The sequence below is a fragment of the Felis catus genome, chromosome A1 (genome assembly GCF_018350175.1).
Source record: "Felis catus isolate Fca126 chromosome A1, F.catus_Fca126_mat1.0, whole genome shotgun sequence".
Lineage (NCBI taxonomy): Eukaryota > Metazoa > Chordata > Mammalia > Carnivora > Felidae > Felis > Felis catus.
Window position 1 is genome coordinate 90,589,997 of NC_058368.1, and position 25,185 is coordinate 90,615,181.

The 25,185-nt window shown below is 41.9% G+C and overlaps 1 protein-coding gene across 6 annotated transcripts; it reads left to right on the plus strand.

The window, feature by feature from the left end:
- Positions 1-15,152: 15,152 nt before the first annotated feature.
- Positions 15,153-24,514, plus strand: HNRNPH1 (heterogeneous nuclear ribonucleoprotein H1). 6 transcript variants are annotated; one of them, XM_003980649.5, is made up of 14 exons: positions 15,154-15,306; positions 15,789-15,917; positions 17,267-17,422; positions 17,635-17,778; positions 19,265-19,403; positions 20,356-20,534; positions 20,616-20,687; positions 20,744-20,877; positions 21,021-21,156; positions 21,639-21,698; positions 21,791-21,880; positions 22,539-22,631; positions 23,103-23,152; positions 23,753-24,514. In XM_003980649.5, the coding sequence occupies exons 2-13, from the start codon at positions 15,821-15,823 to the stop codon at positions 23,150-23,152; spliced, it is 1,350 nt and encodes a 449-aa protein (XP_003980698.1). In that variant the 5' UTR covers positions 15,154-15,306; positions 15,789-15,820; the 3' UTR covers positions 23,753-24,514. The 6 variants fall into 6 exon arrangements, with proteins under 6 accessions (XP_006927575.1, XP_003980698.1, XP_019686264.1 ...); XM_019830705.3 differs by lacking the exon at positions 21,791-21,880 and having other exon boundaries at positions 21,639-21,728; XM_006927511.3 differs by lacking the exon at positions 23,103-23,152.
- The last annotated feature ends 671 nt before the right edge of the window (positions 24,515-25,185 follow it).

Below are 25,185 nucleotides of genomic sequence, written 5' to 3' on the forward strand. Positions count from 1 at the left end.
TGTCCGTCTGAGCAGTGAGAAACCAACTTTGTCTCGTTAAGCCCCTGAGACTTGGAGTTGCTACTGCAGCATAACCCAGCCCATCTTGACTAATGCATCCTAACTCCTTTCTGAAATAGTACATGCCACCTAGCAAACAGGCAGGAAGGTGGATTATTCCCTTTGAGACTGTAAGCCCTGTGAATCTAGAATTTATTCTTTATTTTTAATTTTTTTAATGTTTCTTTATTTTTGAGAGAGAGACAAAGTGTGAGCAGGGTAGGGGCAGAGAGGGAGGGAGATTCCAAAGCAGGCTCCAGGCTTGGAGCTGTCAGCACAGAGCCTGATGCAGGGCTTGAACTCATGAATCTCAAGATCATGACCTGAGATGAAGTCAGACACTCAACTGACTGAGCCACCCAGGCGCTCCTAGGATTTATTCTTGAACAATGAATGGCAGGTCAAGGTGTCCTCAAGTCGAGGACATTCAGACTGAGCTGACCATGGTGTGAGCTTGTCTGCTCTGACCTGGACGCCAAGGTCACGGCTCTTCTGGTAGAGCTGGCCTGTTCATCGTGCTCGTCTGCACTGCAGCCCTGGAGCTGTAGGCTGGAAGTGAACTCTCTGGAGGCTTCCGGCCATCCCACACCACTCTGGTGAGAACCTGTCCCTCCCTGTTGGAATTCTCCCTGCCCTGTTAGTCAAGCCTCCTCCCTATCTTGTTTGTTTTTCTGTTTCATATTCACGAATGGCTGGTCAGGAGTGGTTGCAGGCTTCACTCAACATCGCCATCTGTACCAACATGTGTGTAAGGGGAGACGGCGGGCACAGTGGGGTAATGTGCACAAACTTCTTCATAGGACTCTAATGGGAAAAACTAACTTTGTTTTCGACTTGCCAGCGCCCCCTGCTCTGAGCCTTATCCCTGCTAATGGGAAACAGCAAACTTGCTCTGTAATAGTGATGATCTCTCCGGATTTATTTTAGTCTTCCAGGTCTTCCAACTTTCAAATTTTCTTACTTTCCCCCTGCGCAAGCCTGCGTAATCGCTGTTTCCGGCTTCATGGCCACAGGCTTAGCTTTATCTTTCATACTAGCCCAGGGCCACAGAGAACACTGACTGTTTGAGTTTCACCCTTGCAGAGGGAGCCCCTCACCCAGGTGTGGGGATCAGTCCTGAACTGGCTAAGCCAACCTCAGCAGAGCCATCACCCTGTGCTTGGTGTCTGGGGCTGAGCACCTGACACAAGTTCTGACCTGTGTCACAGGGGTAGATATCTGTCTTGCCTTGTGGCTTGCTGTAAAAAAGAAACAAAGGAAAAGTAATGGAACTTGTTTTTTTTATTTATTTTTGTACGTTTATTTATTTTTGAGAGACAGAGACAGAATGTGAGTGGGGGAGGGGTAGAGAGAGAGGGAGACACAGAACCCAAAGCAGGCTCCAGGCTCTGAGCTGTCAGCACAGAGCCTGACACGGGGCTCGAACTCATGAGCCTTGAGATCATGACCTGAGCCGAAGTTGGACACTTAACCGACTGAGCCACCCAGGCACCCCAAGAAATTGAATTTGTTACCCAAATCTTCCCCAAAAGAAAGATCCAAGCCCAGATGGTGTCTCATACAAACAGAGAATAGAGGAGGGGTGAACACTGGCCACTCAGTTCCTTTTCTGAGGCCAGCACCACCCAGGACAGAAAGCTGGCAAAGAGATTACAAAAGAAAGTTACAGACCAATAGGCCAGGTTAACGTAGACTTAAACATCCTTATCAAATATTAGCAAATCAAACCCAACGTTAATGTAAAAAGATAACACATCATGACAGAGTAGGATTTATTCCAGGAATGCAAGGTTGTTTTAACGTTTGAAAATCAGTCAATGCATGCTTCTCTCACTCAGCCTCCCTGCCAGGCCTGCAGATTATAGAGCTATGAGCACTTAAACTCCTTACATGTGTTTCAGAATGCAGTACTTTTTGGATTTTAGGAAATTATATGACACCCCCAGCAGGCTCTGAGGCAGCACTTCCTAATCAAATGCATTAGTTAATGGTTCTGCAGAATATAAAAAATATTCTCACCAAGCAAAGTGACTTAAGACTGCAAATAGCCTCATATTAGATCAGGTTAAAGTCTTGCTGCCGAATGGCCTCAAATTTAACAAAGTGAAAACATCTTCCTGGGTTTCAAGACTTTTTGAAGGGGCACCTGGATGGCTCAGTTGGTTGAGCATCTAACTCTTGATTTCGGCTCGGGTCATGATCTCATGGTTTGTGGGTTCCAGCCCTGTGTCAGGCTCCACGCTGACAGCCTGGAGCCTGCTTGGGATTCTCTCTTTCCCTCCCTCTCTCTCTGCCCCTCCCCTGCTTGCGCACGCATGCACTCTATCTCTCAAAATGGATGAACTTAAAAAAAAAAAAAAACCAGACTGTGTTATAGTTTGGATATGAACCCCTCTTTAATTGTAGCCAATCTTACTGCTGCTTTAATTTGCATTTCTCAACTACTTGTGAGGTTGAGCCCTATTCATAAGATTTGAGTCATTTATGTGTCTTGTTTCCTTACTGGTCTGTTAAAAATTGTAGGTACAATTGCATACTAAGGATTTTAACTCTTTGCCTTTCATATTTATTTTTTTATGATTCAACAATTTTATACATTACTCAGAGCTCATAGTGATAAGTATATTCTTTCTAAAAATTTTTTTTTTATTTTTAGAGAGCAAGAAATCGAGCAGGGGAGGGGGCAGAGGAAGAGAGAGAGAGAAAGAGAAAGAGAATTCCAAGCAGCCTCCATGCTTAGTGTGGAGCCTGACATGGGGCTTGATCCCATGACCCCGGGATCATGACCTGAGCCAAATGATAAGTATATTCTAATTTGGGGTGCCTGGGTGGCTCACTCAGTTAAGCGCCCCACTCTTGACTTCAGCTCAAGTCATGATATCAATGTTTTGAGAGTGGAGCCTGCTTGGGATTCTCTCTTACCCTCTTTCTCTCGGCCCCTCACCTGCTCATGCACATGCTTGCTCTCTCACTCTCTCAAAATAAATAAAATTTTTTAAAAAGTATAGTCCCTTTTATCTATTTCTCCCATCCTCCACATTTCTGCCCTCTGATAACCACTATTTTGTTCTCTGTATTTAAGAGTCTTTCTTTTTTGTGTCTTTTTTTTTCCTTTGCTTGTTCCTTTGTTCCTTAAATCCTACATATGAGTGAAATCATATGGTATTTGTCTACCTCTGGTTTATTTCACTTAGCATTATGCCCTTCAGGTCCAACCATGTTGTCACAAGTGGCAAGATTTCATTATTTTGTATGGCTGCATAATATAGTACTCCATTACCTATCTATTTATGTATTTATCTCACTCTTCTTTATCCATTTATCTATCAATGGACACTTGGGTTGTTTTCATATCTTGGCTATTTTAAATAAAGCTACAATAAACATAGAGATGCATATGTCATATTGAACTAGTGTTTTGTTTTCTTTGGGATAATACCACGTAGTGGGATTACTGCAACATGTGGCAATTCTATTTTTAATTTTGAAGAAACTCCAAACTGTTTTCCATGGTGGCTGTGCCAATATCCATTTCTACCAACAGTGCATGGGTTCCTTTTTCTCCACATCCTTGCCAGCACGTACTTCTTGTCTTTTTTATTCTGACAGGTGTGAGGTGATAGCTCATTGCGGTTCTGAATTTGCATTTCCCTGATGATGAGTATGGTTGAGTGTCTTTGCATGTGTTTGTCGCCTGTTTGTATGTCTTCTTTAAAAAATGTCTATTGAGGGCCTCTGGCCATTTTTTAATTGGATTATGATGATGATGATGATGATGATGATGATTTTGGTGATGGGTTTATAAGTTCTTTATAAATTTTGGATATTAACTCCTCATTGAATATATCGTTTGCAAGTATATTCTCCCATTTGGTAGGTTGCCTTGTCACTTTGTTGATGGTGTCCCTCACTGTGCAAAAGTTTTGTTTTGTTTAGATTTTACTTTATTTTATTTAAGATTTTATTTTATTTTTATTTTTAATTTAAAAAAATTTAACATTTATTTATTTTTGAGAGACAGAGAGAGAGAGAGAGCATGAGTGGGAGAGGGGCAGAGAGAGAGAAAGGGAGACACAAAATCTGAAGCAGGCTCCAGGCTCTGAGCTGTCAGCACAGAGCCCGATGCGGGGCTCATATTCACAAACCGTGAGATCTCGACCTGAGCCGAAGTTGGACGCTTAAGCGACTGAGTCACCCAAGCGCCCCTTTATTTTATTTTTTAAGAAGTCTCTACACCCAACATGGGGCTCAAACTCACAACCGTGAGATGAAGAGTTGCATGATCCACTGACTGACCCAGCCAGGTGCCCCTGCAAAACCTTTTTATTTTGGTGTAGTTGCAATAGTTACATTTTGATTTTGTTTCTCTTACCTGAGGAGACATATCCAGAAAAATATTTCTATGGCCCGTGTCAAAGAAATTATGGCCTTTTTCTTCTAAGAATTTTATGGTTTCCGATCTCAATTGCATATTAGGGCTTTTGACTCTTTGTCTTTCACATATTTTATAAATATTTTCTCAGCTTATCATTTGCTTTCTATATTTTCTTATATCTTTTTCTAGGAAAATTTAAAATTTGTGCGCAGTCAAATATATCTCTTCCTTTTGGCTTTCCGGTTTCCAGGTTTAATACTCAGCAATTTCTACTCCAGTTATGTAAATGTTATTGTTTTCTCTTTTCAAATTTTTTTATTCTGTTTTCTAATACATTGTTTTATATTTAAATATTTATTATGGAATTTTTTTTAACATTTATTTATTTTTGAGAGACAGAGAGAGATAGAACACAAGCAGGGGAGGGGCAGAGAGAGAGGGAGACATGGAATCGGAAGCAGACTCCAGGCTCTGAGCAGTCAGCACAGAGCCCAACGTGGGGCTCGAACTCACGGACTGCGAGATCATGACCTTAGCTAAAGTCAGCTCTTAACCAACTGCACCACCCAGGCACCCCTGGAATTTTTTCTTTTTTTGAGAGAGAGAGAGATGGAGAGAGAGAGAGAGAGAGAGCGAGCGAGAGAGAGAGAGAGAGAGAGAGAGAGAATGTCAAGCAGGCTCCACACTGTTAGCACAGAGCCTGACTCAGGGCTCAATCCCATGAACTGTGAGATCATGACCTGAGCCAATATCAGGAGTCAGACATTCAACTGACTGAGCCACCCAGGGCCCCCCAGTTGAACTTTAATTTAAACCAGTTCTAGGAGCACTTGGCTGACACAGTTGGTAGAGCATGCAACTCTTGATCTCAGGGTTGTGAGTTTGAGCCCCACGTTGGATGCAGAGATTACTTAAAAAAAATAAAATCATTTAAACCAGTTAGAATGGCATTGTCTACCTAGAACTTCCAAAACAATCTTAAAGAGGAGTGATAACCCCTGTCTTGATCCAGATTTTAGTAGAAACAACTTTGATATATCCATTTAGTTTGATTGATTGATTGATTTAAGTTTCCTTTACAATTTTGGGTTCTGGTAAATAGTCTTTATTACATTTAAGTATATTTCTTCTATTCTTTTTAAATTTATGCCCTTATGAGGAAAAGATAGAGAATTCTTTCAAATGTCTTTCTTTCTTTCTTCCTTTCTCTTTCTCTCTTTCTTCTCATCAAGTGCCTTTCTGAGTATCCATGGATATAATCACAAGATTTTTCTCCTTGATTTACAAGACAAGGAATTATCCTTTTTGTTTCCTAGAATACGCCCTGAATGACTTTCCTGTTACTGCTATAGCAAACAACCACAAACTTAGTAGCTCAAACCAACACAAATTCATTATATTGTGTTCTAGGAAGAGTGTGCTGGTATTGTATGTGCCCTCCCTGACTTTTCTCTGCACTCTGCTCTGGTTTCCACCCCTTTAATTTGACCTAACCTGCTCTTGCTAAAGGCACTAGTGACTTCCATGTTGCCAAATTCCAGGGCCTCAGTTCCCCTATCTTCTGTCTGAGTCCTCTCACTAGAATTTGATGCTGTGGACTGTACTCCCTGTCCCTCCTTCCTCCCTCCCCTTTTCTTTCTTCTTTTTCTTTCTTTCTTTCTTTCTTTCTTTCTTTCTTTCTTTCTTTCTTTCTTTCTTTCTTTTTAATGTTTATTTCAGGGGCGCCTTGGTGGCTCATTTGGTTAAGCGTCCAACTTCAGCTCAGGTCATGATCTCATGGTTTATGAGTTTGAGCCCCGTGTTGGGCTCTGTGCTGAAAGCTCAGAGCCTGGAGCCTCTGCTTCGGATTCTGTGTCTCCCTCTCCCTCTGCCCCTCCCCTGCTTGTGTTGTGTCTCTCTCTGTCTCTCTGTCTTGTCTGTCTCTCTCTTTCAAAAATAAATAAACATTAAAAAAGAAATTTAAAAAATTAAATATTTATTTTGAAAGAGAGAGCACAAGTGGGGGAGGTGCAGGGGGGGGGGGGACAGAGGATTTGAAGCTGGCTCTGCCCTGACAGCAGAGAGCCCAATGCAGGGCTTGAACTCACAAACTGTGAGATCATGACCTGAGCCAAAGTCAATGCTCAACCAATAGAGCCACCCAGGTGCCCCTCTTTCTTGTTTTTTTCTTTCTTTGACACAACCTCCCAGTCTATAATTTGTGTGATGCCTGATGTTGGAATCCCTAAGTGTCTCTTCTCAAGGGTAAGCCCCTTATTCATCCCTGAGGCTTTAAATATCATCCATATCCAGTGACATTCAGATTTTTATATCCAGCTTAGACTACTCTTGTTGGCTTTAGACTTATAGGACTCCAGCTGCTTGTATGACACCTCCACTTGGATATCTTGGAAGCATCTCAAATTTAATATATTCAAAATGGATCTACTGACATGTCCCATCCTTTCTGCCTGCCTCCAGCTCTCCCCTCTCCCCATCTCAGTGAATGGTGCCTTTGTCCCTCCAGGACACTGACCTTCCTGTGTCCTTTCCCTTCTTCTCTTTAATCCTTTTCTCATCCAACACTTACTTGTTGATGCCTATTACATGCCAGGCACTCTGTCCCAGTGCTAGCAATATAAGCAACATTGTAGTGTGGGGGAACAGCCAAGAAACAGTAATCACGCAAATAAACAAGATGATCACAGGGTGTAGAAAAGGTATGAAAGATTTGAATAGAGGAATTTGATGGACAGAGACCCAGAGAAGGAGCTGGTGATGAGAGCATTTGAGGGACAGTGCTCTGGGTGGAGGAATCCCCATTTGCAAAGGCCTGCGATAGAAAAGAGCAGAAAGGAGGTCAGCATGGCTGGGGCATAAGGAAGGGGGTGAAGAGGCCATGAGAAGAAGATGGGAGGCACACAGGAGTCACATCATGCAGGACCTCGTTGAGAGCCATGAAAGATTCAAAGCGGGTGAGTTATATGATCTCACTTGTAGTTTTCAAAGACTGCTCCAGACTGATAATTGGTAAGGGGTTTCTTTTTGTGGGTGATGAAAATGTTCTAAACTTAGAACGTGGTGATAGTGGGGCGCCTGGGTGGCTCGGTCAGTTAAGCATCTGACTCCCGGTTTCGGCTCAGGTTATGATCTCACAGTTTCGTGAGTTTGAGCCCCACCTTGGGTTCTGTACTAACAGTGTGGAGCTTGCTTGGGATTCTCTCTCTACCTCTCTTTCTCTCTCTCTCTCCCCCTGCCCTGCCCTCTTCTCTCTCAAAAATAAATAAATAAACTTAAAAAATAAAAAAAAATAAAAAGAATGTGGTGATGGTGGCAGAACTCAGTGATTACACTGAAATAAAAAACAAAACAACAACAACAAAAAACCTGTCTGGTATGTGAATTATATCTCAGTAAAGCTGTTAGCAGGACAAAAGGAAATCACTCTGGGGTTGAGGGTGACCAGGCAGAGGACAAGAGGATAGCCCAGGAGATCAACCGTGTTCATCAGATGATGGAGGGATGACAGAGCCTGGGCCAGAGCGGTGCCTGCCTGTGGGTGCCAGGCAGGATGTGGCGAATGTCAGGTGGGGGACGGGGAGGAAGGAGGGTTCCTTTCTCAAACTATTGGCAGCACAGCAGCAAGAATAATCCTTGAGAAAATAAAATGGGTCATTCCACTGTGCAGCTTGAGCCTTCAGTGGTTTCCCACTGCCAGTAGAACCATGTCTGGCTTCAGGCCCCCCAGCCTCAAAGCTGGGTTGCTTTGGCCAAATCACTCTGCCCTAACCAGGCCCTCTCATCTGTCAAATCCCAGTGTGAGTGCCACTTTCTCAGCAACTTCCTCCAACCTCACATTATGTCAGGGGCTCTTGCTGTCCTGCACAGCACTTGTCAGGATCTGTAGTCATTGGCTGAGTTGCATAATCATTCGTTTTTTGTTCACCTCCCCCACTAAACTGCAAGCTCTTCCAGGACAGGGATCTTTTCTCCTGTGATTATGCCTCCAGTGCTCAGGCAAGAGCACGGTATATGAAATGTACTGGAACGTTGTCTGGGTGGATTGAATGCATGAAATGGATGTATATGTGAGAAGCTAGTAAGCAACGGGCCAAGGAACCTTCAGAAAGGAAAATCACATTACAAAGACTCAAAAATGTAAGGGACAACCCACAGAATGAGAGAGAATATTTGCAAATCATATACTCATAAGGGATTAATATCCAGAATATATAAAAAATCCTTAAAACTCAGACAAAACAACAACAACAACTACCACCAAATGAAAAATAGAGGGGCGCCTGGGTGGCACAGTCGGTTAAGCGTCCGACTTCAGCCTGGTCACGATCTCGCGGTCCGTGAGTTCGAGCCCCGCGTCAGTCTCTGGGCTGATGGCTCAGAGCCTGGAGCCTGTTTCCGATTCTGTGTCTCCCTCTCTCTCTGCTCCTCCCCCGTTCATGCTCTGTCTCTCTCTGTCCCCAAAATAAATAAACATTGAAAAAAAATTAAAAAAAAAAGAAAAAAAAAAAGAAAAATAGAAAAGGAACTTAAACACACATTTCTCCAAAGGAGATCTACAAATGGCCCCGAAGTATATAGAAAGATGCTCAACATCTTCAGAGATGTTCATTAGAGAAATGCAAATGAACACCACGGGGAGACACCACTTCACACTCCTTGACAGCTACTGTAAAAAACTAAAACCAAAAACAACTAGGAAATAACTAGTGTTGCTGAAGATGTGGAGAAATTGGAAGCCTTGTGCATTGCTGGCGGTGATGTAAAATATCTCAGTCTCTGTGGAAAACAGTTTGGTGGTCCTTAAAAAAGATAAACATAGAATGACACAGAATCCAGCAATTCCACTCCTGGGTATATACAGATACCCAGATCTGTATGAAACAGATACTTTTACCCCCAACGTTCAAAGCAGCACTATTCACAAGAGTTAAAAGGTGGGACCAACTCAAATGTCCATTAATGGATTAACAGATAAACAAGATGTAGTATATACATATAACAACATTTGTTTTAGAAAGAAAGGAAATTCTGATAAGGTCTATTCTAATGGATAGGCCTTGAAACTATTGTGTTGAGTTAAATAACCATACACAAAAAATATTCTACGATTCCACTTATGTCAGGTACCTAGAATAGGCAAATTTCTAGAGACAGAATAGAGGTCACTGGGGACTGGGGGAGTCAGTGCTTAAATGGTAGTATTTCAGTTGGAGAAGATGAAAATGTTCTGGAGAAAGATAGTCGTGATATTTGCACAACATTGTGAATGTATTTAATCCCATTCAGTTGTACACTTAAAAATGGCTAAAAGGGTAACTTTTTTGTTAGGTATATTTTACCACAACAAAAAAATTTTAAACATAAGGAATAACGTTAGCCATCAGTACACTTTGAACACCTGGCTGCAGGATTCAACCACAGTGAGTGACCAGGCTAAAGCCTTGGGAGACCAGGGTCAATACCTAAAAAGTTCAAAACCAACGGTTGTCGCATTCCGCCTTGAAGGAGGTGCGCGGAGCCAACCGAAGGGGGGGCGTGTTAGGATCCCCTTTTCCCATCCTCGCTCTGCGGCGGACCCCCCTCCTTTGGGAGAGCCAGGCTCCTCCCCTGGGACGCTCCGCCTCCGCCTTTGTTTATACTGCTCCAAATATACGAATTCACTGTGGTTGGAATAGTTTCGGAGTCTTCACGAGGTGTGGGAGAGGCGATCTCCTGTAATACAATCGGGATCGCGCAGCTGGAGGGGCAAAGCCAGGCAGCGTGGAGGTGGGGATGCGCTTGGGACCCTAGTCCCCGGCTCTACCCACTGCGCCCGCGTGGCTGTCTGAGTGTCCAGCTCCAAAGTGTGGTCCCTGCCCGCAAGCACGTTCGGGAGGCTGCTGGTGCTGAGATTCCAAGACGATGGGGAGAAACGCGTGTCCTGACGTTCTCAATCTAACCACTAAGAGAATTGTAAAGTTTTGCATCTGCAAATAGTTAAGTGTTGAGCATTAAAACGATGAAAAACACCGAGAAACAAAGCGAAACAAGACAATTCACCCACGCTGGCACCATCCAACGTCCCTATAAACATTTTAGATTATACCTTGTATGTGTGTATATACATACATACACACACACACACACACATTCTATACATGTGTGTAGTTATACATATTTCAGAAAACTGAGCTGTACTATTATTGCTTCATGAATTGCTTTTCACGTAACAAGTATTGTAAACGTCTTTTCAAAAATATACTCCTAAACCACCATTTTTAATCATTGTGGAGTATTCTATTATAGAGATCAGTTTTTCTCAATTTCTTTTTTCATGATTGTCACCCAAAGGAAACTTTTTGGGCAGTTTTCCCCCTAATGCCTCCCCACATGAAATGTTAATAGCATAGACATATGGTATATCTTTTTAGGTGGCCATAAAGCATGGTAGTAGCAAAGATTGTATTTGCCTTTCCCCCACACTCAAGAACTAATTTTTGCCACCCTTAGGAGGTGATATCACTCCAAGTAAGAATGTATGGTAAAGCTATACCACAATTTATTCAACACAACAATAGACATTTAAAGTTATTTTCTATGATTTCCCCATTTCAGGCTGCAATAAACATTCTTATAATTTTTTATAAAAGTAAGCTCTACGCCCAACAGTGGGCTCAAACTCACCACCCCAACATCAAGAGTCCCATGCTCTACCGACTGAGACAGCCAAAAAAAATATATTTTAAGTTTATTTATTTATTTTGAGAGAGAGAGATGGCGGGGAGGGCAGAGAGAGGGAGACAGAATCCCAAGCAGGCTCCACACTGTCAGCACAGAGCCTAATATGGGCTCGATCCCAGAACAATGAGATCATGACCTGAGCTGAAACCAAGAGTTGGATGCCTAACCTACTGAGCCACTCAGGCACACTAAGGGACATATATTTTCAAGACTTTGAATATATTTTGCCAATAGTCCTTCAGGCAGACTGTACCAATTTACATTCCAACAGCAGTGCAATGCATGTGCATGGCGTCTCCCTGCATTCTTTCCCTTTCCAGCTCTATTATTACTCTTTTTTATTTATTTTTTTTTTTAAATTTTTTTTCCAACGTTTATTTATTTTTGGGACAGAGAGAGACAGAGCATGAACGGGGGAGAGGCAGAGAGAGAGGGAGACACAGAATCGGAAACAGGCTCCAGGCTCTGAGCCATCAGCCCAGAGCCCGACGCGGGGCTCGAACCCACGGACCGCGAGATCGTGACCTGGCTGAAGTCGGACGCTTAACCGACTGCGCCACCCAGGCGCCCCAATTATTACTCTTTTTTAAAATAGTATTTGTTTGTTTGTTTAGAAAAAGAAAGAGAGAGCATGTAGGAGAGGCAGAGAGAGAGGAATCTCAAGCAGGCTCCACACTGTCCGAGAGGAGCCGGATGAGGGGCTGGAACTCACAAACTCTGAGATCACCACCTGAGCGGAGATCAGGTGTTGGATGCTTAACTGATTGAGCCACCCAGGTGCCCCATATTATTACTCTTTTTAACAGTCATTACTTTGAAAATTAGTGGTGAAAGGTGTTGCATTGTTTTTTACTTTAATTTGTATTTCTTTGGCCACAGTGTTTTAATGTAACGTTAATATAGTTTTACATGGTCCATATACCACTTATTAATTTTGTAATCTGCTCTTTTCCCACATACAATTATATCACACACATTTCTTCACAATATCAACAAATCCATAAAAACATAATTTTAATGGCTGCAATGTGTCATCACAAAAATTAAGTGGAATATACCAGTTTCTATTAAAACTATGATGTCATTAATTTTAAGACACACTATTTATGTACTACTAAAAAAATGCTGCCAAGTAAACTATAACATGTCACTGGTTTTTAAAACACATCCCTATATTAGAGAGGTTAAACTGTGAAAAGATATTATTTTAGAATTGATGAAAGATATAGATGATGAATAAATGGATGCTTTATCTATGTGTGGGAAAGGGCTTTCTAAGCTTAAAGATAAAAGAAGGTATCCATGGCTTTGACTTCATCAAAATTAAAAACTTCCTTATTTCTTTTTTTTTAAAGTTTATTTATTTTTGAGAGAATCCCAAGCAGTCTCCGCACTGTAAATGCACAGCCCACCTAGGGCTCCATCTGATCTGATGAAGTATAAGATCAAGACCTGAACTGAAATCAAGAGTCAGATGCTTAACTGACTGAGCCACCCAGGTGCCCCAAAACTTCCTTATTTCTTATTAAAACTATAACAAGCAAAAGGTAAGTGAACAGAAAGATATTTGGGGCAGCTGTGACCAAGGGTTAATAGCCTTAAAAAGACCACAAGATCACTGGAGAAAGCAATCAAACTGCCAATTTACGTAAGAGGGAGTTGGCTATAAATGTATAAAATTTATTCTACCTCACTAGTAATCAAACAGGTGCAAATTAGAGATATGATTTTTCTCAGTGTTACATCACCAAAGATTAGTGGAAAGGAAATTTTCAGTGCCAGCAAAACAAGGGATATGAAACCCTCACATACCACAGAGAGGATTTGTCAAGTGCTATAGCCTTTATTAGGGGCCTTCAAAAGACTCAGATCCTTTCATTAAATAATTTTACTTCTAGAAATTTACCCTACAGAAATGATCAAGTCTTTCTGTGATAATGATACATTACATTGATTTTTTTAAAGGATTTTTAAGTACCTCTACACCTTATGTGGGGCTCAAACCCACAATGCCAAGATCAAAAGTTGCATGCTCCACTGACTAAGCCATCCAGGCACCCACATTCTTATTATGGGAGAAAATCACAGGAAACTGTAGGAAAAAAACTAGGAAAACTAAACATCTTAGAAGTGTGGCCATATTGTTAAAAGGTAGAAACATGATTTTTTTAAATGCACTACCAAAGAGATCGGGGGTTTTCCCTCATCTGATCATAAACCAGTGTTCTTTGGTCATTTAATAAGACCTGAACTCTCAAACGCTGTAACCTATTAAGATGACACCTCCGGATGTTAATTATACCTTAATTAAAACAAAAAATTATAAGAAACCTCTGGGAAGTGTCTTTGTGATATCCTGGAGAGAGCATCCAAAAGCAAAAAAAATGGGGGCGCCTGGGTGGCTCAGTTGGTTAAGCGTCCGACTTCAGCTCAGGTCATGATCTCACACTCTGTGAGTTCGAGCCCGGCGTCAGGCTCTGTGCTGACAGCTCAGAGCCTGGAGCCTGCTTCAGATTCTGTGTCTCCCTTTCTCTCTGCCCCTCCTCTGCTCATGCTCTGTCTCTTTCTATCTCAAAAATAAGTAAAACATTAAAAAAAATCTCAAAAGCAAAAAAAAATGTTTTCCTTACTTGTGAACCACCCAGAAATAGACCTCCTGTCTGGAAGATTTGGGAGTCCCACGTCTTGGTGACTTCAGCCAAAATGCCATTTCCTCTAGCTCTGTTTTCATTTGAGGGCAGGCAGCATTATTCACCCTGCCTGTTCTTTCTGTGTCCCTCTCACTCCTAGCCATGGAATTTTCCTTTACCAACAGCTTGTATTGCTCCCTGTTGAAGATCTGCTCATGCCTTCCCCTTGCACTTTGAGTTAACACCCTTGCCAAGACCTAAATGGCCCGTCAGGATCACCCTACCTCTGGGATCCTATCTTGGATCATTGTCCCCCTTTACTCCATTGATGAATCTTTCTCTAGTTTTCTCAAACCTGTCAAAACTGGATGCGGCTTCCAGATTATTACACTTGGGCAGGAACAAACGTTCGCCCAAGGATTTCGCCCAAATGCTTTCATGGTGGCATTCAGAGAGGCCTTCACTAACTGTCCAACACTACCTTATTGCTAACTTATTTATGGCCTGTGTCCGTAGGTCTGAGGTGGAGAGGACAGGCAGGTAAGTTCCCTGCAGTGCTGGTGGGGACCAGGAACACCATTCATCTTGTGCCATATGCTCACATGGGGTGACCCGGCGTCTCCACCGGGGAAAGGGACTTAATAGTACCCACTTATCCTTGGAAGAATTAAGCAGGAACCTGCTCAGGAGAGCCGAGTCCGGCGCTGATGGAAGTGCAGTGGGACACGGCTTCCGGCCACCCTTTCTCGTGGCAGCGCCCCGCGGCGTTCCGGGCCTGCCTACTGGGCGCAGCAGAGGTGGGGGGGGGGGGGGAGGGTCGCGGGGGTGCGAGTTCGTTAGGGCAAAAGCCAGGTACGGGACTGAGGCACGCGCAGCAGACCCCGCGCGGGTCCGGGCCTCAGGCCCGACGGTGGCAGGTAAGGGGAGTGGAGGCACATAAGCCTTGGACATGCTTCCGGTGTCGCAGCCCCCAGGAGAGGCCCAGGTGGTCATAGGCTGGTTCTAGGGAGAAAACGGGTATAGGCGGCGCCAGGGCGGGGAGCGGCTGTCCCTTCAGGTCAGCCCGGAGCACGGATAATAGGCTAGAGTAGGGGTAGGAACGTAGCCACCGCACCACACCCGAGATCTCGGGACGGCCTTTCATATGATTACTACAGGGAATGGATTGCCGCCATTCCCCTCCCCCACTCTGGCGGGTAAGGGGACAGAACTGTTTGAAGGAAGACGCATGCGCATGAAACTAAATCATAAACGGCAGAGGCTCGAAGTTCAATAACCGCGGAATGGCGCAGGCGCAAGAAAGCCCGGCGGGTTTATGGAGGTGGGAGGGGGAATGAGCCCAAAACGCGTGCGCACAATCATATGCTGCCTAGAGGGAGGCCCGTTCATGAAATTACGCATGCGTCTGAGCTCTGTGTGACGCAAGGGGGCGGTGCGGGCACCTAGCTGCGCGTGCGCAGAGCTTGTTCAAAGGGCCTTATTTAGGTTGCGCAGGCGCCCGCTGGCCATTTCTTCTCAGCCACGCCGAAGTCGTGTGTTCAGGTAGGTGAGTGTCGCTCTGTGTTTGCTACCCAGCGGCCCCCGAGGATGTCATTTTTTCGAGGACTGCTTATCCCTAGCCCTCGGTAGTGCCTGTGGGGCCCTGGCAAGGTGCGGGCTGCAACTAGAAGCCAGAAGTAATTCGCCGAGTAGCGGCGGGGCCGCCGAGGCCTGCAGGCCGCGTCGACTCTATTGTGTGAGATGTCGGAGGAGGCGGAGCGGAAGCGGCCGCCGCCATTTCCTTGCCTCCACGCTGGCGCTAGGCCAGGGCCCCCTCGGCTTGGGGCACCGGTACTTGGGGCCCACAGCGGCTTCGGGCTCCCGGCCGTTGGCCAAAGAGGTGTTGGTGTTGGAATTGCTGGGTTTCGAGCGTCTGCACGGGCTCGCCTCATACTCGGGCGCCGCGGACCGTCGGGCGCCTCGAGGGCGGAGGGCTGTTGAATTTTAACATTTCCCTGTTCTGACGTTCATCCCTCGCCTTTCAGTCTGTTTGGACGCCAGGACCCACTAAGAGACAATGATGTTGGGCACCGAAGGCGGAGAGGGATTCGTGGTGAAGGTCCGGGGCTTGCCTTGGTCTTGCTCAGCAGACGAAGTGCAGCGTTTTTTTTCTGGTGAGTTTGAAGCGGAGGCGGGAGTTCGGGGCCGGAGCCGGCGGACGGGCAGGCGGGCCGTGAGGCGGTCGGGCCAGGGCGGGGCGGGCCTGGGGCGCCCCCTGGCGGGGCGCGGGCGGCAGCCGTTCCCTCTGGGCTGCTCGCGCCCCGCCGGCCGCTGTTACGCAATGGAAATTGCGAAAGCCCCGCCCGCCCTCCGAGTTCTCTTGGGGGGAGTGCGGCCTCTCTGGCTGATTTTTTTTTTTTGTTTGTTTGTTTGTTTGCTTTACCTACGTTTAAGCACTAGTCTTCTACGGCTATCTTTTCGAAAGGATAAATGGGATTTCTCTCTTCATCTTGAGAAAATTGCCCAGTTGCTGGGCAAACAATACTAACATTTTGCAAAACTTGAAGTGTAACAACTCACTCCCAATTTTGGTATGTTCTTGAAGCAGGGTATTTGACTTCAGAAAGTTAAAATGTCACTTGTTAATTTCAGACAATTTTCCAAATCAAGATTTGGTAATTGTGACGAGTTCTTGCTCATTCTAGTTCTTGATCTGGCTCACTTTACAGTTGAGGACACTGAAGCCCAGGGAAATTTACTTGTCTGTGTAGCTCTTTTCCAGTATGTAGGTTTTCTGAATAATTTCTACTAGAATGTCCTTTTTCTCATTGCTAGTGTGAGTTTAGGCTGATAAAGATATATTTGGAAGAAATTTACAGGTTTTGGAAGGACACTTGTAGTATTGACTTACTGTCTGAATTTAGCCTGGGTAACGGAAAACGACCTGTAAAACGAGAACCAAGTACACTGGAAGCCACCTTGCGGTGAGCAAGACTGAGTTTGGCTTCAGCTGTGCAACTTGGAGCATTTTAGCTTGCTAACATTGATCCCCACTTAGGTGAGTATTGGCCCTGCAAATTTGGATTCACAGGAGAAATTGTAATGTTGCTGCTAGTAAGGTAAAACCAAGTGCCCTGGACCAAAACTTGAAACAGTACCCAGAAAATGCCATAAAATCAAAGTCCAGACTTATTTTATGAGGGGTTTCAAAGGATGTTCAATGGAGAAGACTTGGAAATCAATTTTGTTAAACTGTTTGGATTTTGGGTTTTCTTGAGGTAATGTAATGTATCATCCAGGGAGTAAGGAAGTTTGGGAGAAGTTAACGGCTTAAGTTCTAGAAAGCGGCTCTGGGATTTGGTAATATTGCTCATTCTAGGCTTTGCAAAAGCTCTGTTTGTAGCGGAGCATGAATAGGCATTTCATCTGTATCACCCAGAGGTGGGTTTTTTTTTTTGTTTGTTTTGTTTTTTTTTTTTGTTTTTAGTTTTAAATTCTGTATTAACGGTTGTTTTCTTTCCAGACTGCAAAATTCAAAATGGGGCTCAAGGTATTCGTTTCATCTACACCAGAGAAGGCAGACCGAGTGGCGAGGCTTTTGTTGAACTTGAATCAGAAGATGAAGTCAAATTGGCCCTGAAAAAAGACAGAGAAACTATGGGACACAGATATGTTGAAGGTTTGATTTATGTTGCCCTAGTAACAGTAAATAAAAACATTAAACACATAGAGCTCTATCTTACCCCTTCTGAATTTTAGGTATTTGACCGCATGGAAATGGTCATCTAAGGGAGTTTATGGCAGCTCTTCCTAGATTATCTAAAGACCCAGGAAGTCTGAACTTCGTTCTCTGACTTTCCAAAATTGACTAATTCTAAGCACCTCTTTCAGTATTCAAGTCAAACAACGTTGAAATGGATTGGGTGTTGAAGCATACTGGTCCAAATAGTCCTGACACGGCCAATGATGGCTTTGTACGGCTTAGAGGACTCCCCTTTGGATGTAGCAAGGAAGAAATTGTTCAGTTCTTCTCAGGTATGTAGTTGTGTTTGTTGCTGAGCAGTGAGTTCTGGCTAGCTTCTGGCAACATGTGATTTAATAGACCTTAAAGTTGAGTAGCTTAGATATTTAAACAGGTGTGAGTATATACAGGTGAATTAAATGTTTTCTTCTTCCTGGAGACCTTCAAATAATTTAAGCCCATCTTAAAGGTGGAAATTAAGTACTTTGAAAATGCTAACTTTGCCTATATTTAGTATTGTAGTTCAGAGTAGATCTTTGAGGATTGTCCTCAACAGCTTAACTACTTCCTCACAATGCTGTTCAGCAAAGTACTTCAAGTTAAAGGTAAGATCCCTTAACATTAGATTAGTTTGAGTTAGGTTGTTGTGATTTATGGCAAGTGCCTATGTGTTAAGACAAATTGGGTCATGGGCCCAGAAACGTCTCTAATGGCCTCTTAGTGGGGAAAAAAAATACGGAAGCAACTGGTTGTTGTAGCCAGGGAATTATGAACTTAATTAAAATCTAATGTAAGAGTAGTTTGAATGTAGTCTCATTGTCTGAAATAAAGTATTTTGAAACTGTTCTGGGCCTAAAGTATTTGAATGTTTTTATGCTGAAGAGCTGGTAAAATTGCATGTGTAGAAGAATGTTAGATCATATATTTTAAGTACTATTTTAATACTCATGTGATAAGTGGAATTAAGAAATCCTTTCATGGTTCAGTATAGTATGTATAAAAATTTTGACTTAGATATGTATCAAGTCCTAATATTTTGCCAGAATTCTTGAAATCAAGTCTGCTTTGATTGTTTTTGTCTAAATTGGTGAGAATTGAATGCTATCTGTCAACGTTAAATATGAACATAATTTCATATCTTCTAGGAAAGTGCTTTAAGCCCTTTTTGTAAGCTTGGGAATGTATCCACGGAAAGGATTTTTCATAGACGGAATTTCCAGAAGTGAATCATACTACTATTAGAGCATAAGAGTGCATGATTGTGCTGTGTAGATCAGTTGTTTGTTGAAAAGTTTAGATTGTATGTTTGTCAATTATATGACTTAAGCAATGTTTCAATTTGTATATGAAATGTTTAAATGTGTAATTTTTTTTAAAAGTTGAAGTTCCACTAACTTAGAACATTGAAATATAAATTGAGGTAAAAGGTGTTTTAAGTATAGTAACTGTTGTATTTAATGCTTGAAACTTTATTAAATTCTTGTGTAATTCTCAACATTAATTTGCATAGATTAGAGTGTTAATTGTTGAATTCTTAATGCATCCTGTGTTCAAGTTTTTTTCTTACATACTGTGCCATGGGGTGTGTTAAGAATTGAGTTATACTTTGTAATAATGGAACTTCATATTACAATGCATATGTAAAAAAGTACTTGTTGAAAGCATACCGTTCACCTAAAGTTAAAATTCTGGTTTATTTAAAGCTATAAGAAGAATCATTTCTGGGCTTGTGATGTTAATATTGCCCCCCTACTGGGGTTATTTGTCCTTGGGTTGAAGGGTTGGAAATCGTGCCAAATGGGATAACATTGCCGGTGGACTTCCAGGGGAGGAGTACGGGGGAGGCCTTCGTGCAGTTTGCTTCACAGGAAATAGCTGAAAAGGCTCTAAAGAAACACAAGGAAAGAATAGGGCACAGGTGGGGATGGATGGTTGGTTGGATTTGTCACTTTTCTTATGGTAAACAATTAAATCCATATTCTCTCTGCTTAGAAGAAAGAAACCTATTTTCTAGTCCCAATTGATGTTTTGCCACAATTTTCAAATTCCCTATATTAAAGTCCCATAAAGCATTCAGATTAAAGTTTAGGTTTTAAAATTGTCCCCAGTTAATTTGGTCTCCCTTACGATACTGTAAGATTCCAAGATTCCTAATTCTAATCGATAGAGTTGAGAGACTATGGCTTTAAAAAATGTTAATGCAAACCTGGCTTTAGCTGTAATAACACCCACCTAGTAAATTAATATTACCATAAGAAAATGTGATACTTTCTGATCTTGTTTTTAAAGTTGAAATGCAACAAACTTTTTCTTGCTGTATAAATATTCTGCATATGTATTAATAAGCATAGCTTTCAAGAAATTGTCACAAAAGGTTTTATTCTCTTTGCTTGTGACTATTTTTCATTGAAGCATGCGCTTACCTATGCTGATTTCTACTAAAAGCATAGGCCTGGGGTATTATTGGCGAAAGAAAATGTGTAGTGTGGGCTAGACTGTTGGTGGAGGCTGGCTTTTTAGCCCACTTGCTATACATGATGCCAATGGATTTAAGACATGAAATGTTGAAAGTTGAGTGGAATTCTTTCCCTCCTAAAACATTTATTTGTAGTACTCCTCTCTACCCCTAAGGTTGGGCTCTCTGCCTCAGAGGAGTGAGTTATACTCTATAAATACAATTTACATTAAATCTTACAATTGAGTGAATTTCTGGTCATTGCCTATGCAAATATAAGAAATCTGGCTTTAAATATTAGTCAGTTTCATGGCTATGACTACATTGTTTTCTTGTGTAACTAAATACCTGTATGAAGTGAACTAATGTTTTTTTCTCCCTTCCCCATCCCTTTCCTTCGTGAACAATGCTTTAGGTATATCGAAATCTTTAAGAGCAGTCGAGCTGAAGTTAGAACTCACTATGATCCACCACGAAAGCTTATGGCCATGCAGCGGCCAGGTCCCTATGACAGACCTGGAGCTGGCAGAGGGTATAACAGCATTGGCAGGGGAGCTGGCTTTGAACGGATGAGACGTGGTGCTTATGGAGGAGGTACGTGAATATGCAGATATCACAACGTCTGTTGTTTGTGTAACTGTTTTCATTTGATTGATTGTACTTCTTGTCTTCCAGGTTATGGAGGCTATGATGATTATAATGGATATAATGATGGCTATGGATTTGGGTCAGATAGATTTGGAAGAGGTAAGGTAAGAATTGAATTTCTCAACTAAAGGATACTTACACTCTTGTCCATCTAGACCTCAATTATTGTTTTTCAGGAATGTCTGATCACAGATATGGGGATGGTGGCTCTACTTTCCAGAGCACAACAGGACATTGTGTACACATGCGGGGATTACCTTACAGAGCTACTGAGAACGACATTTATAATGTAAGTGTAAGATAAATTTACAGGTTGTCTATTTCAGGAGAGCATTAAAAACTTGGTTCTTAGTCTAAGTGAAACAGTACGCTATAAATTTGTGTTTTCTAACAATAGAGATTTGACTTATTCTCTGAAATACTTATATTTAGTTCTTTTCACCGCTGAACCCTGTGAGAGTACACATTGAAATTGGTCCTGATGGCAGAGTAACTGGTGAAGCAGACGTCGAGTTTGCAACTCACGAAGATGCTGTGGCAGCTATGTCAAAAGACAAAGCAAATATGCGTAAGTGAGATTTAAGTGTCTTGGCCGGGGGTCTCTACAGATGGTTGAGTGACCAGTGTTTGTGATAGAGAAATAGTAGGGATGTATGAGAAATTCGGTCTGATAATGAGTTAGTTCTTTGGTTTGTTTGTGATAGAGAAATAGTAGGGATGTATGAGAAATTCGGTCTGATAATGAGTTAGTTCTTTGGTTTGTGTTTAAAAAATGTGGGTTTAGTGGGATTGGAAGGGGTTTGTGATGAGAACATGGACTTGAATTATAGCCTTAATTGACTTAATTTAGATGAATGTTTAAATCAAAAGGCTGGTTTTTGAAATGTGCATAGTCCAATTGCCTGAGAAGCAGCTAGACTTTTTTTTTTTTTTTTTTTTTTACCAAAAGTATTTGAAGTTCACAGATCTACTTGTTTAAGAACTTAAAAGTGCTTCTCTCTCTTTCTTTCACCAACAAACACTTTCAAACTTTTTTTTTTCTCATTTCAGAACACAGATATGTAGAACTCTTCTTGAATTCTACAGCAGGAGCAAGCGGTGGTGCTTACGGTAGCCAAATGCTAGGAGGCATGGGTTTGTGTAAATATCACTTTAGTGTCTTTTTTTTAAGCTAACCTTGTATGCCTTTTCTCTCATTTCAGAACACAGATATGTAGAACTCTTCTTGAATTCTACAGCAGGAGCAAGCGGTGGTGCTTATGGTAGCCAAATGATGGGAGGCATGGGCTTGTGTAAATATCGTTAGTTTTTTTAAAAACCAAAACATATCTATATAAGTCGATTATATAAGTTAAGTTAATTTATATTTTAATGAGTTTAGCATAAGTTAGGCAAAGAGTTTTCAATTTGAATTTTGTCTGGCTTATTTAAATCCTTGTGAGTTAATGTAAAAACTGTTTAGATGACTAGTTTTAAGTACTTTTGGGGGAGGGGATGGCAGAAACTAGTTCGGTTGTCTTTATGAAGTATAAGTCTAAAATTAACTAAAAAGCACAGGATCAATAAATTGTTGGGCATAGTTGGGCATAATTAGGTGTTCAGTTATACCTGTGTATTCATATAACCTTACTGTATAAACTATGGGGTAAAACCCCACTAAATCCAGTTAAGCAGTATCTTAAGGTCTTCTCAAAATGCCTCTACTTTATGGAATCATGTGCATTTAGTCCTGCTGATGTGCATACTGTTGGCCTTTTGGTTTATAAATGTTTGACTAGTTCATACGATGGATAGGTAGTTTTGGTCATAGGCAATAGGCAGAAGGAGACAGAGGATTATAGTAATATAAAATCAAAACTGGAAAATCATAGATTTAGAATTACAAGCCCGGTACCACCAGGTACCACATTACATATGGCACAAGGTTCTAATGTTCTCTTAACTTAACAGCAAACCAGTCCAGTTATGGTGGCCCAGCCAGTCAGCAGCTGAGTGGTGGTTATGGAGGCGGCTATGGCGGCCAGAGCAGCATGAGTGGATATGGTAAGTGTGTTTTTCTGTATACTTGAGATAAGTTTTAGGCAGGTTTCTTTAGTTGGGGGAATATGCAGGCTTCTTTTTGGTGAAATTGGGGTTAATAAATAATATGCTTTTGATCCAAATGTAACTTGTTCTTTTAATAGCTTAATTTTCAGAACCAATCTTTGGGAGGGGGAAGTGTTGTATAAATTATTAGTCATTGCAACTTGGAATAATGTCGAGCCAGAAAACATCTGCCTCCATTTATTTAAAAAATTGTTCATCTTTTTTTTTTTTTTTTTCTGTCTTTTCGTTAGCATTAAATCCATTTTAGATGGAGGGAGAATTTTATAAAGTAGAATGGTGGTTGGGTTCAGGACCGTATTTACTAGTCAGTTTTATCCTAGGATTGCTTTTATTTGATTTTTTTTTTCAATTGGTCTAAAGAATGGTGATTTTGGTATTATAGTCTTACCCTACAAAATCCTTTTGCAGACCAAGTTTTACAGGAAAACTCCAGTGATTTTCAATCAAACATTGCATAGGTAAATATTTTCTCAAAAAATATAATTTAAATTCCCAATAGCAAATACTGATATGTTGTAATAACACTATTTCTATAGCAGTCAATGGCTCTGACTTAACTCCATGGAGGCTGCCATTTTGGGCACAGTGAGTTGCCTTTAGTCCAACTTTTGTCGTCTCACTTCCTGCCCACCATGAATAGGAAAAGCAAGAGACTGCCCCTGTCCTCCCTATTCATATATGCCATTCGATGGACACATTGTGAATGTTTATGGTAAAATTTTTTTTTTAAAATGCCTTGTTTAGCTTTAAAAACAACATGAAGTAATTTTGCAATTTTTGAAAAACACTAGTTTTCCTTTAAACTTAATTTTCTATGTTGATCCTGAAGCATCCAATTAAATGGTAGCACGAGAGTCTGGCAAGTTGGTACTGCAGAGAAAAGGGGTTAATTGAGACTTGTTTGGAGTCGGGAGTCCCCTTTCCCAAACATGCTTCTCGCCACTTGGACAGCAGCCATTTGTACTCGTATACTTTTTAAACTTTTTCTTGGAATGCTATATTTTATTTGACTGATAATCTGATAATTCTCCTGACTTGTAATATTGATCTCTTTGCAGGCAGCCAAGGAGCAGTGAACAGCAGCTACTACAGTAGTGGAAGCCGTGCATCTATGGGAGTGAACGGAATGGGAGGGATGTCTAGCATGTCCAGTATGAGTGGTGGATGGGGAATGTAATTGATCCTGATCACAGACTCTTGGTCAACATTTTTTAAAGAAAAAAGTTTAACAGTTTTGCAATACAAGCTTGTGATTTATGCTTACTCTAAGTGGAAATCAGGATTGTTTTAAAGACTTAAGGTTCAGTATTTTTGAACACAAACTTTCATCTAGGATGTAACAACCGAGTAAACTATAACTGTTAAACAATTTTCAGCTTTTCTCTAGTTATATAGTAGGATGTACTTAAGCAGTAAGTGTATTTAGGTTAAAGCAGTTGAATTATGTTAAATGTTGCTCTTATACCACATTACATTGAACACTGTTTGGATGCATGTTGAAAGACATGCCTTTTTTTTTTTTTTTTTGTAAAACTCAATATAGGAGCTGTGTCTACAATTAAAAGTGAAAACATTTGGCATGTTTGTTAATTCTAGTTTCATTTAATAACCTCTAAGGCACGTAAGTTTAAGTTTTTTTTTTTTTTTTTAAGTTAATGGGGGAAATTTGAGACGCAATACCAATACTTTAGGATTTTGGTCTTGGTGTTTGTATGAAATTCTGAGGCCTTGATTTAAATCTTTCATTGTATTGTGATTTCCTTTTAGGTGTATTGCGCTAAGTGAAACTTGTCAAATAAATCTTCCTTTTAAAAACTGCACTTTGTCTTGTCTATACTTCAGTGTCATGTGGACTGTTTCTTGGTGCTCTATTCCTGCCCGGGGCGTAGGTGACAGTGGCTCACATCTTTGGCTGTGGCAGAGAGGCTCGGCAGTTGAGGCTGTTGTGTAGATGTCGTCAGACTTCCCTCCAGTGCAACTGAAGGTAAATCTAGCTTGTGGGGCCCTTGTGGAAGGGCTGTGTGTTTGGCCTGGCTGCGTAGGACCTAACCTGAGCTGCCTCTGACTGGCTAAGCGCTTGCGTAAAACATGGAGAGGCAGAAGTGCTCACTGCATGTTCTGCATGTTCGCGGAGGCCTGCAGCAGGCATGGCTAAGAAGGAAGTGCCAGGGGTGGCAGGTGGCTGACCAGCAGCCACCCTTCCCACTCTGATGGCATCTCTTGAGTTTTTGCTTACGTGGGGTATGGGAGGTCTTCTAGAAGGAGCTAGCCCTCTTAAAGGTGATTGTCTCAAAATTCCTTTAGTACATGCTTAACACTGCAGACTCCGCTTAAGCCAAATTGAGGATTTGAAGCCACTTGTGTCAGTGCTGAAAATCTCTTTTCATCTTAGGTGAGGTTTGGTTACAATCCTAGGTGTTTCTAAGCATCTGTAGATGGCAGCATTGCACAAACGTGTGCAAAAGGCCCTGCAGATGTATTGTGCTGCATC

What these genes read in the sequence shown, in the direction of transcription:
- HNRNPH1 (XM_006927511.3), top strand. Translation starts at nt 15,821, where the DNA reads ATGATGTTGGGCACCGAAGGCGGAGAGGGATTCGTGGTGAAGGTCCGG. An exon ending in ACGTGGTGCTTATGGAGGAG is followed by an intron (nt 20,535 to 20,615) that starts GTACGTGAATAT and finishes CTTGTCTTCCAG; the next exon opens with GTTATGGAGGCTATGATGAT. An exon ending in AGCAAGCGGTGGTGCTTACG is followed by an intron (nt 21,699 to 21,790) that starts GTAGCCAAATGC and finishes CTCTCATTTCAG; the next exon opens with AACACAGATATGTAGAACTC.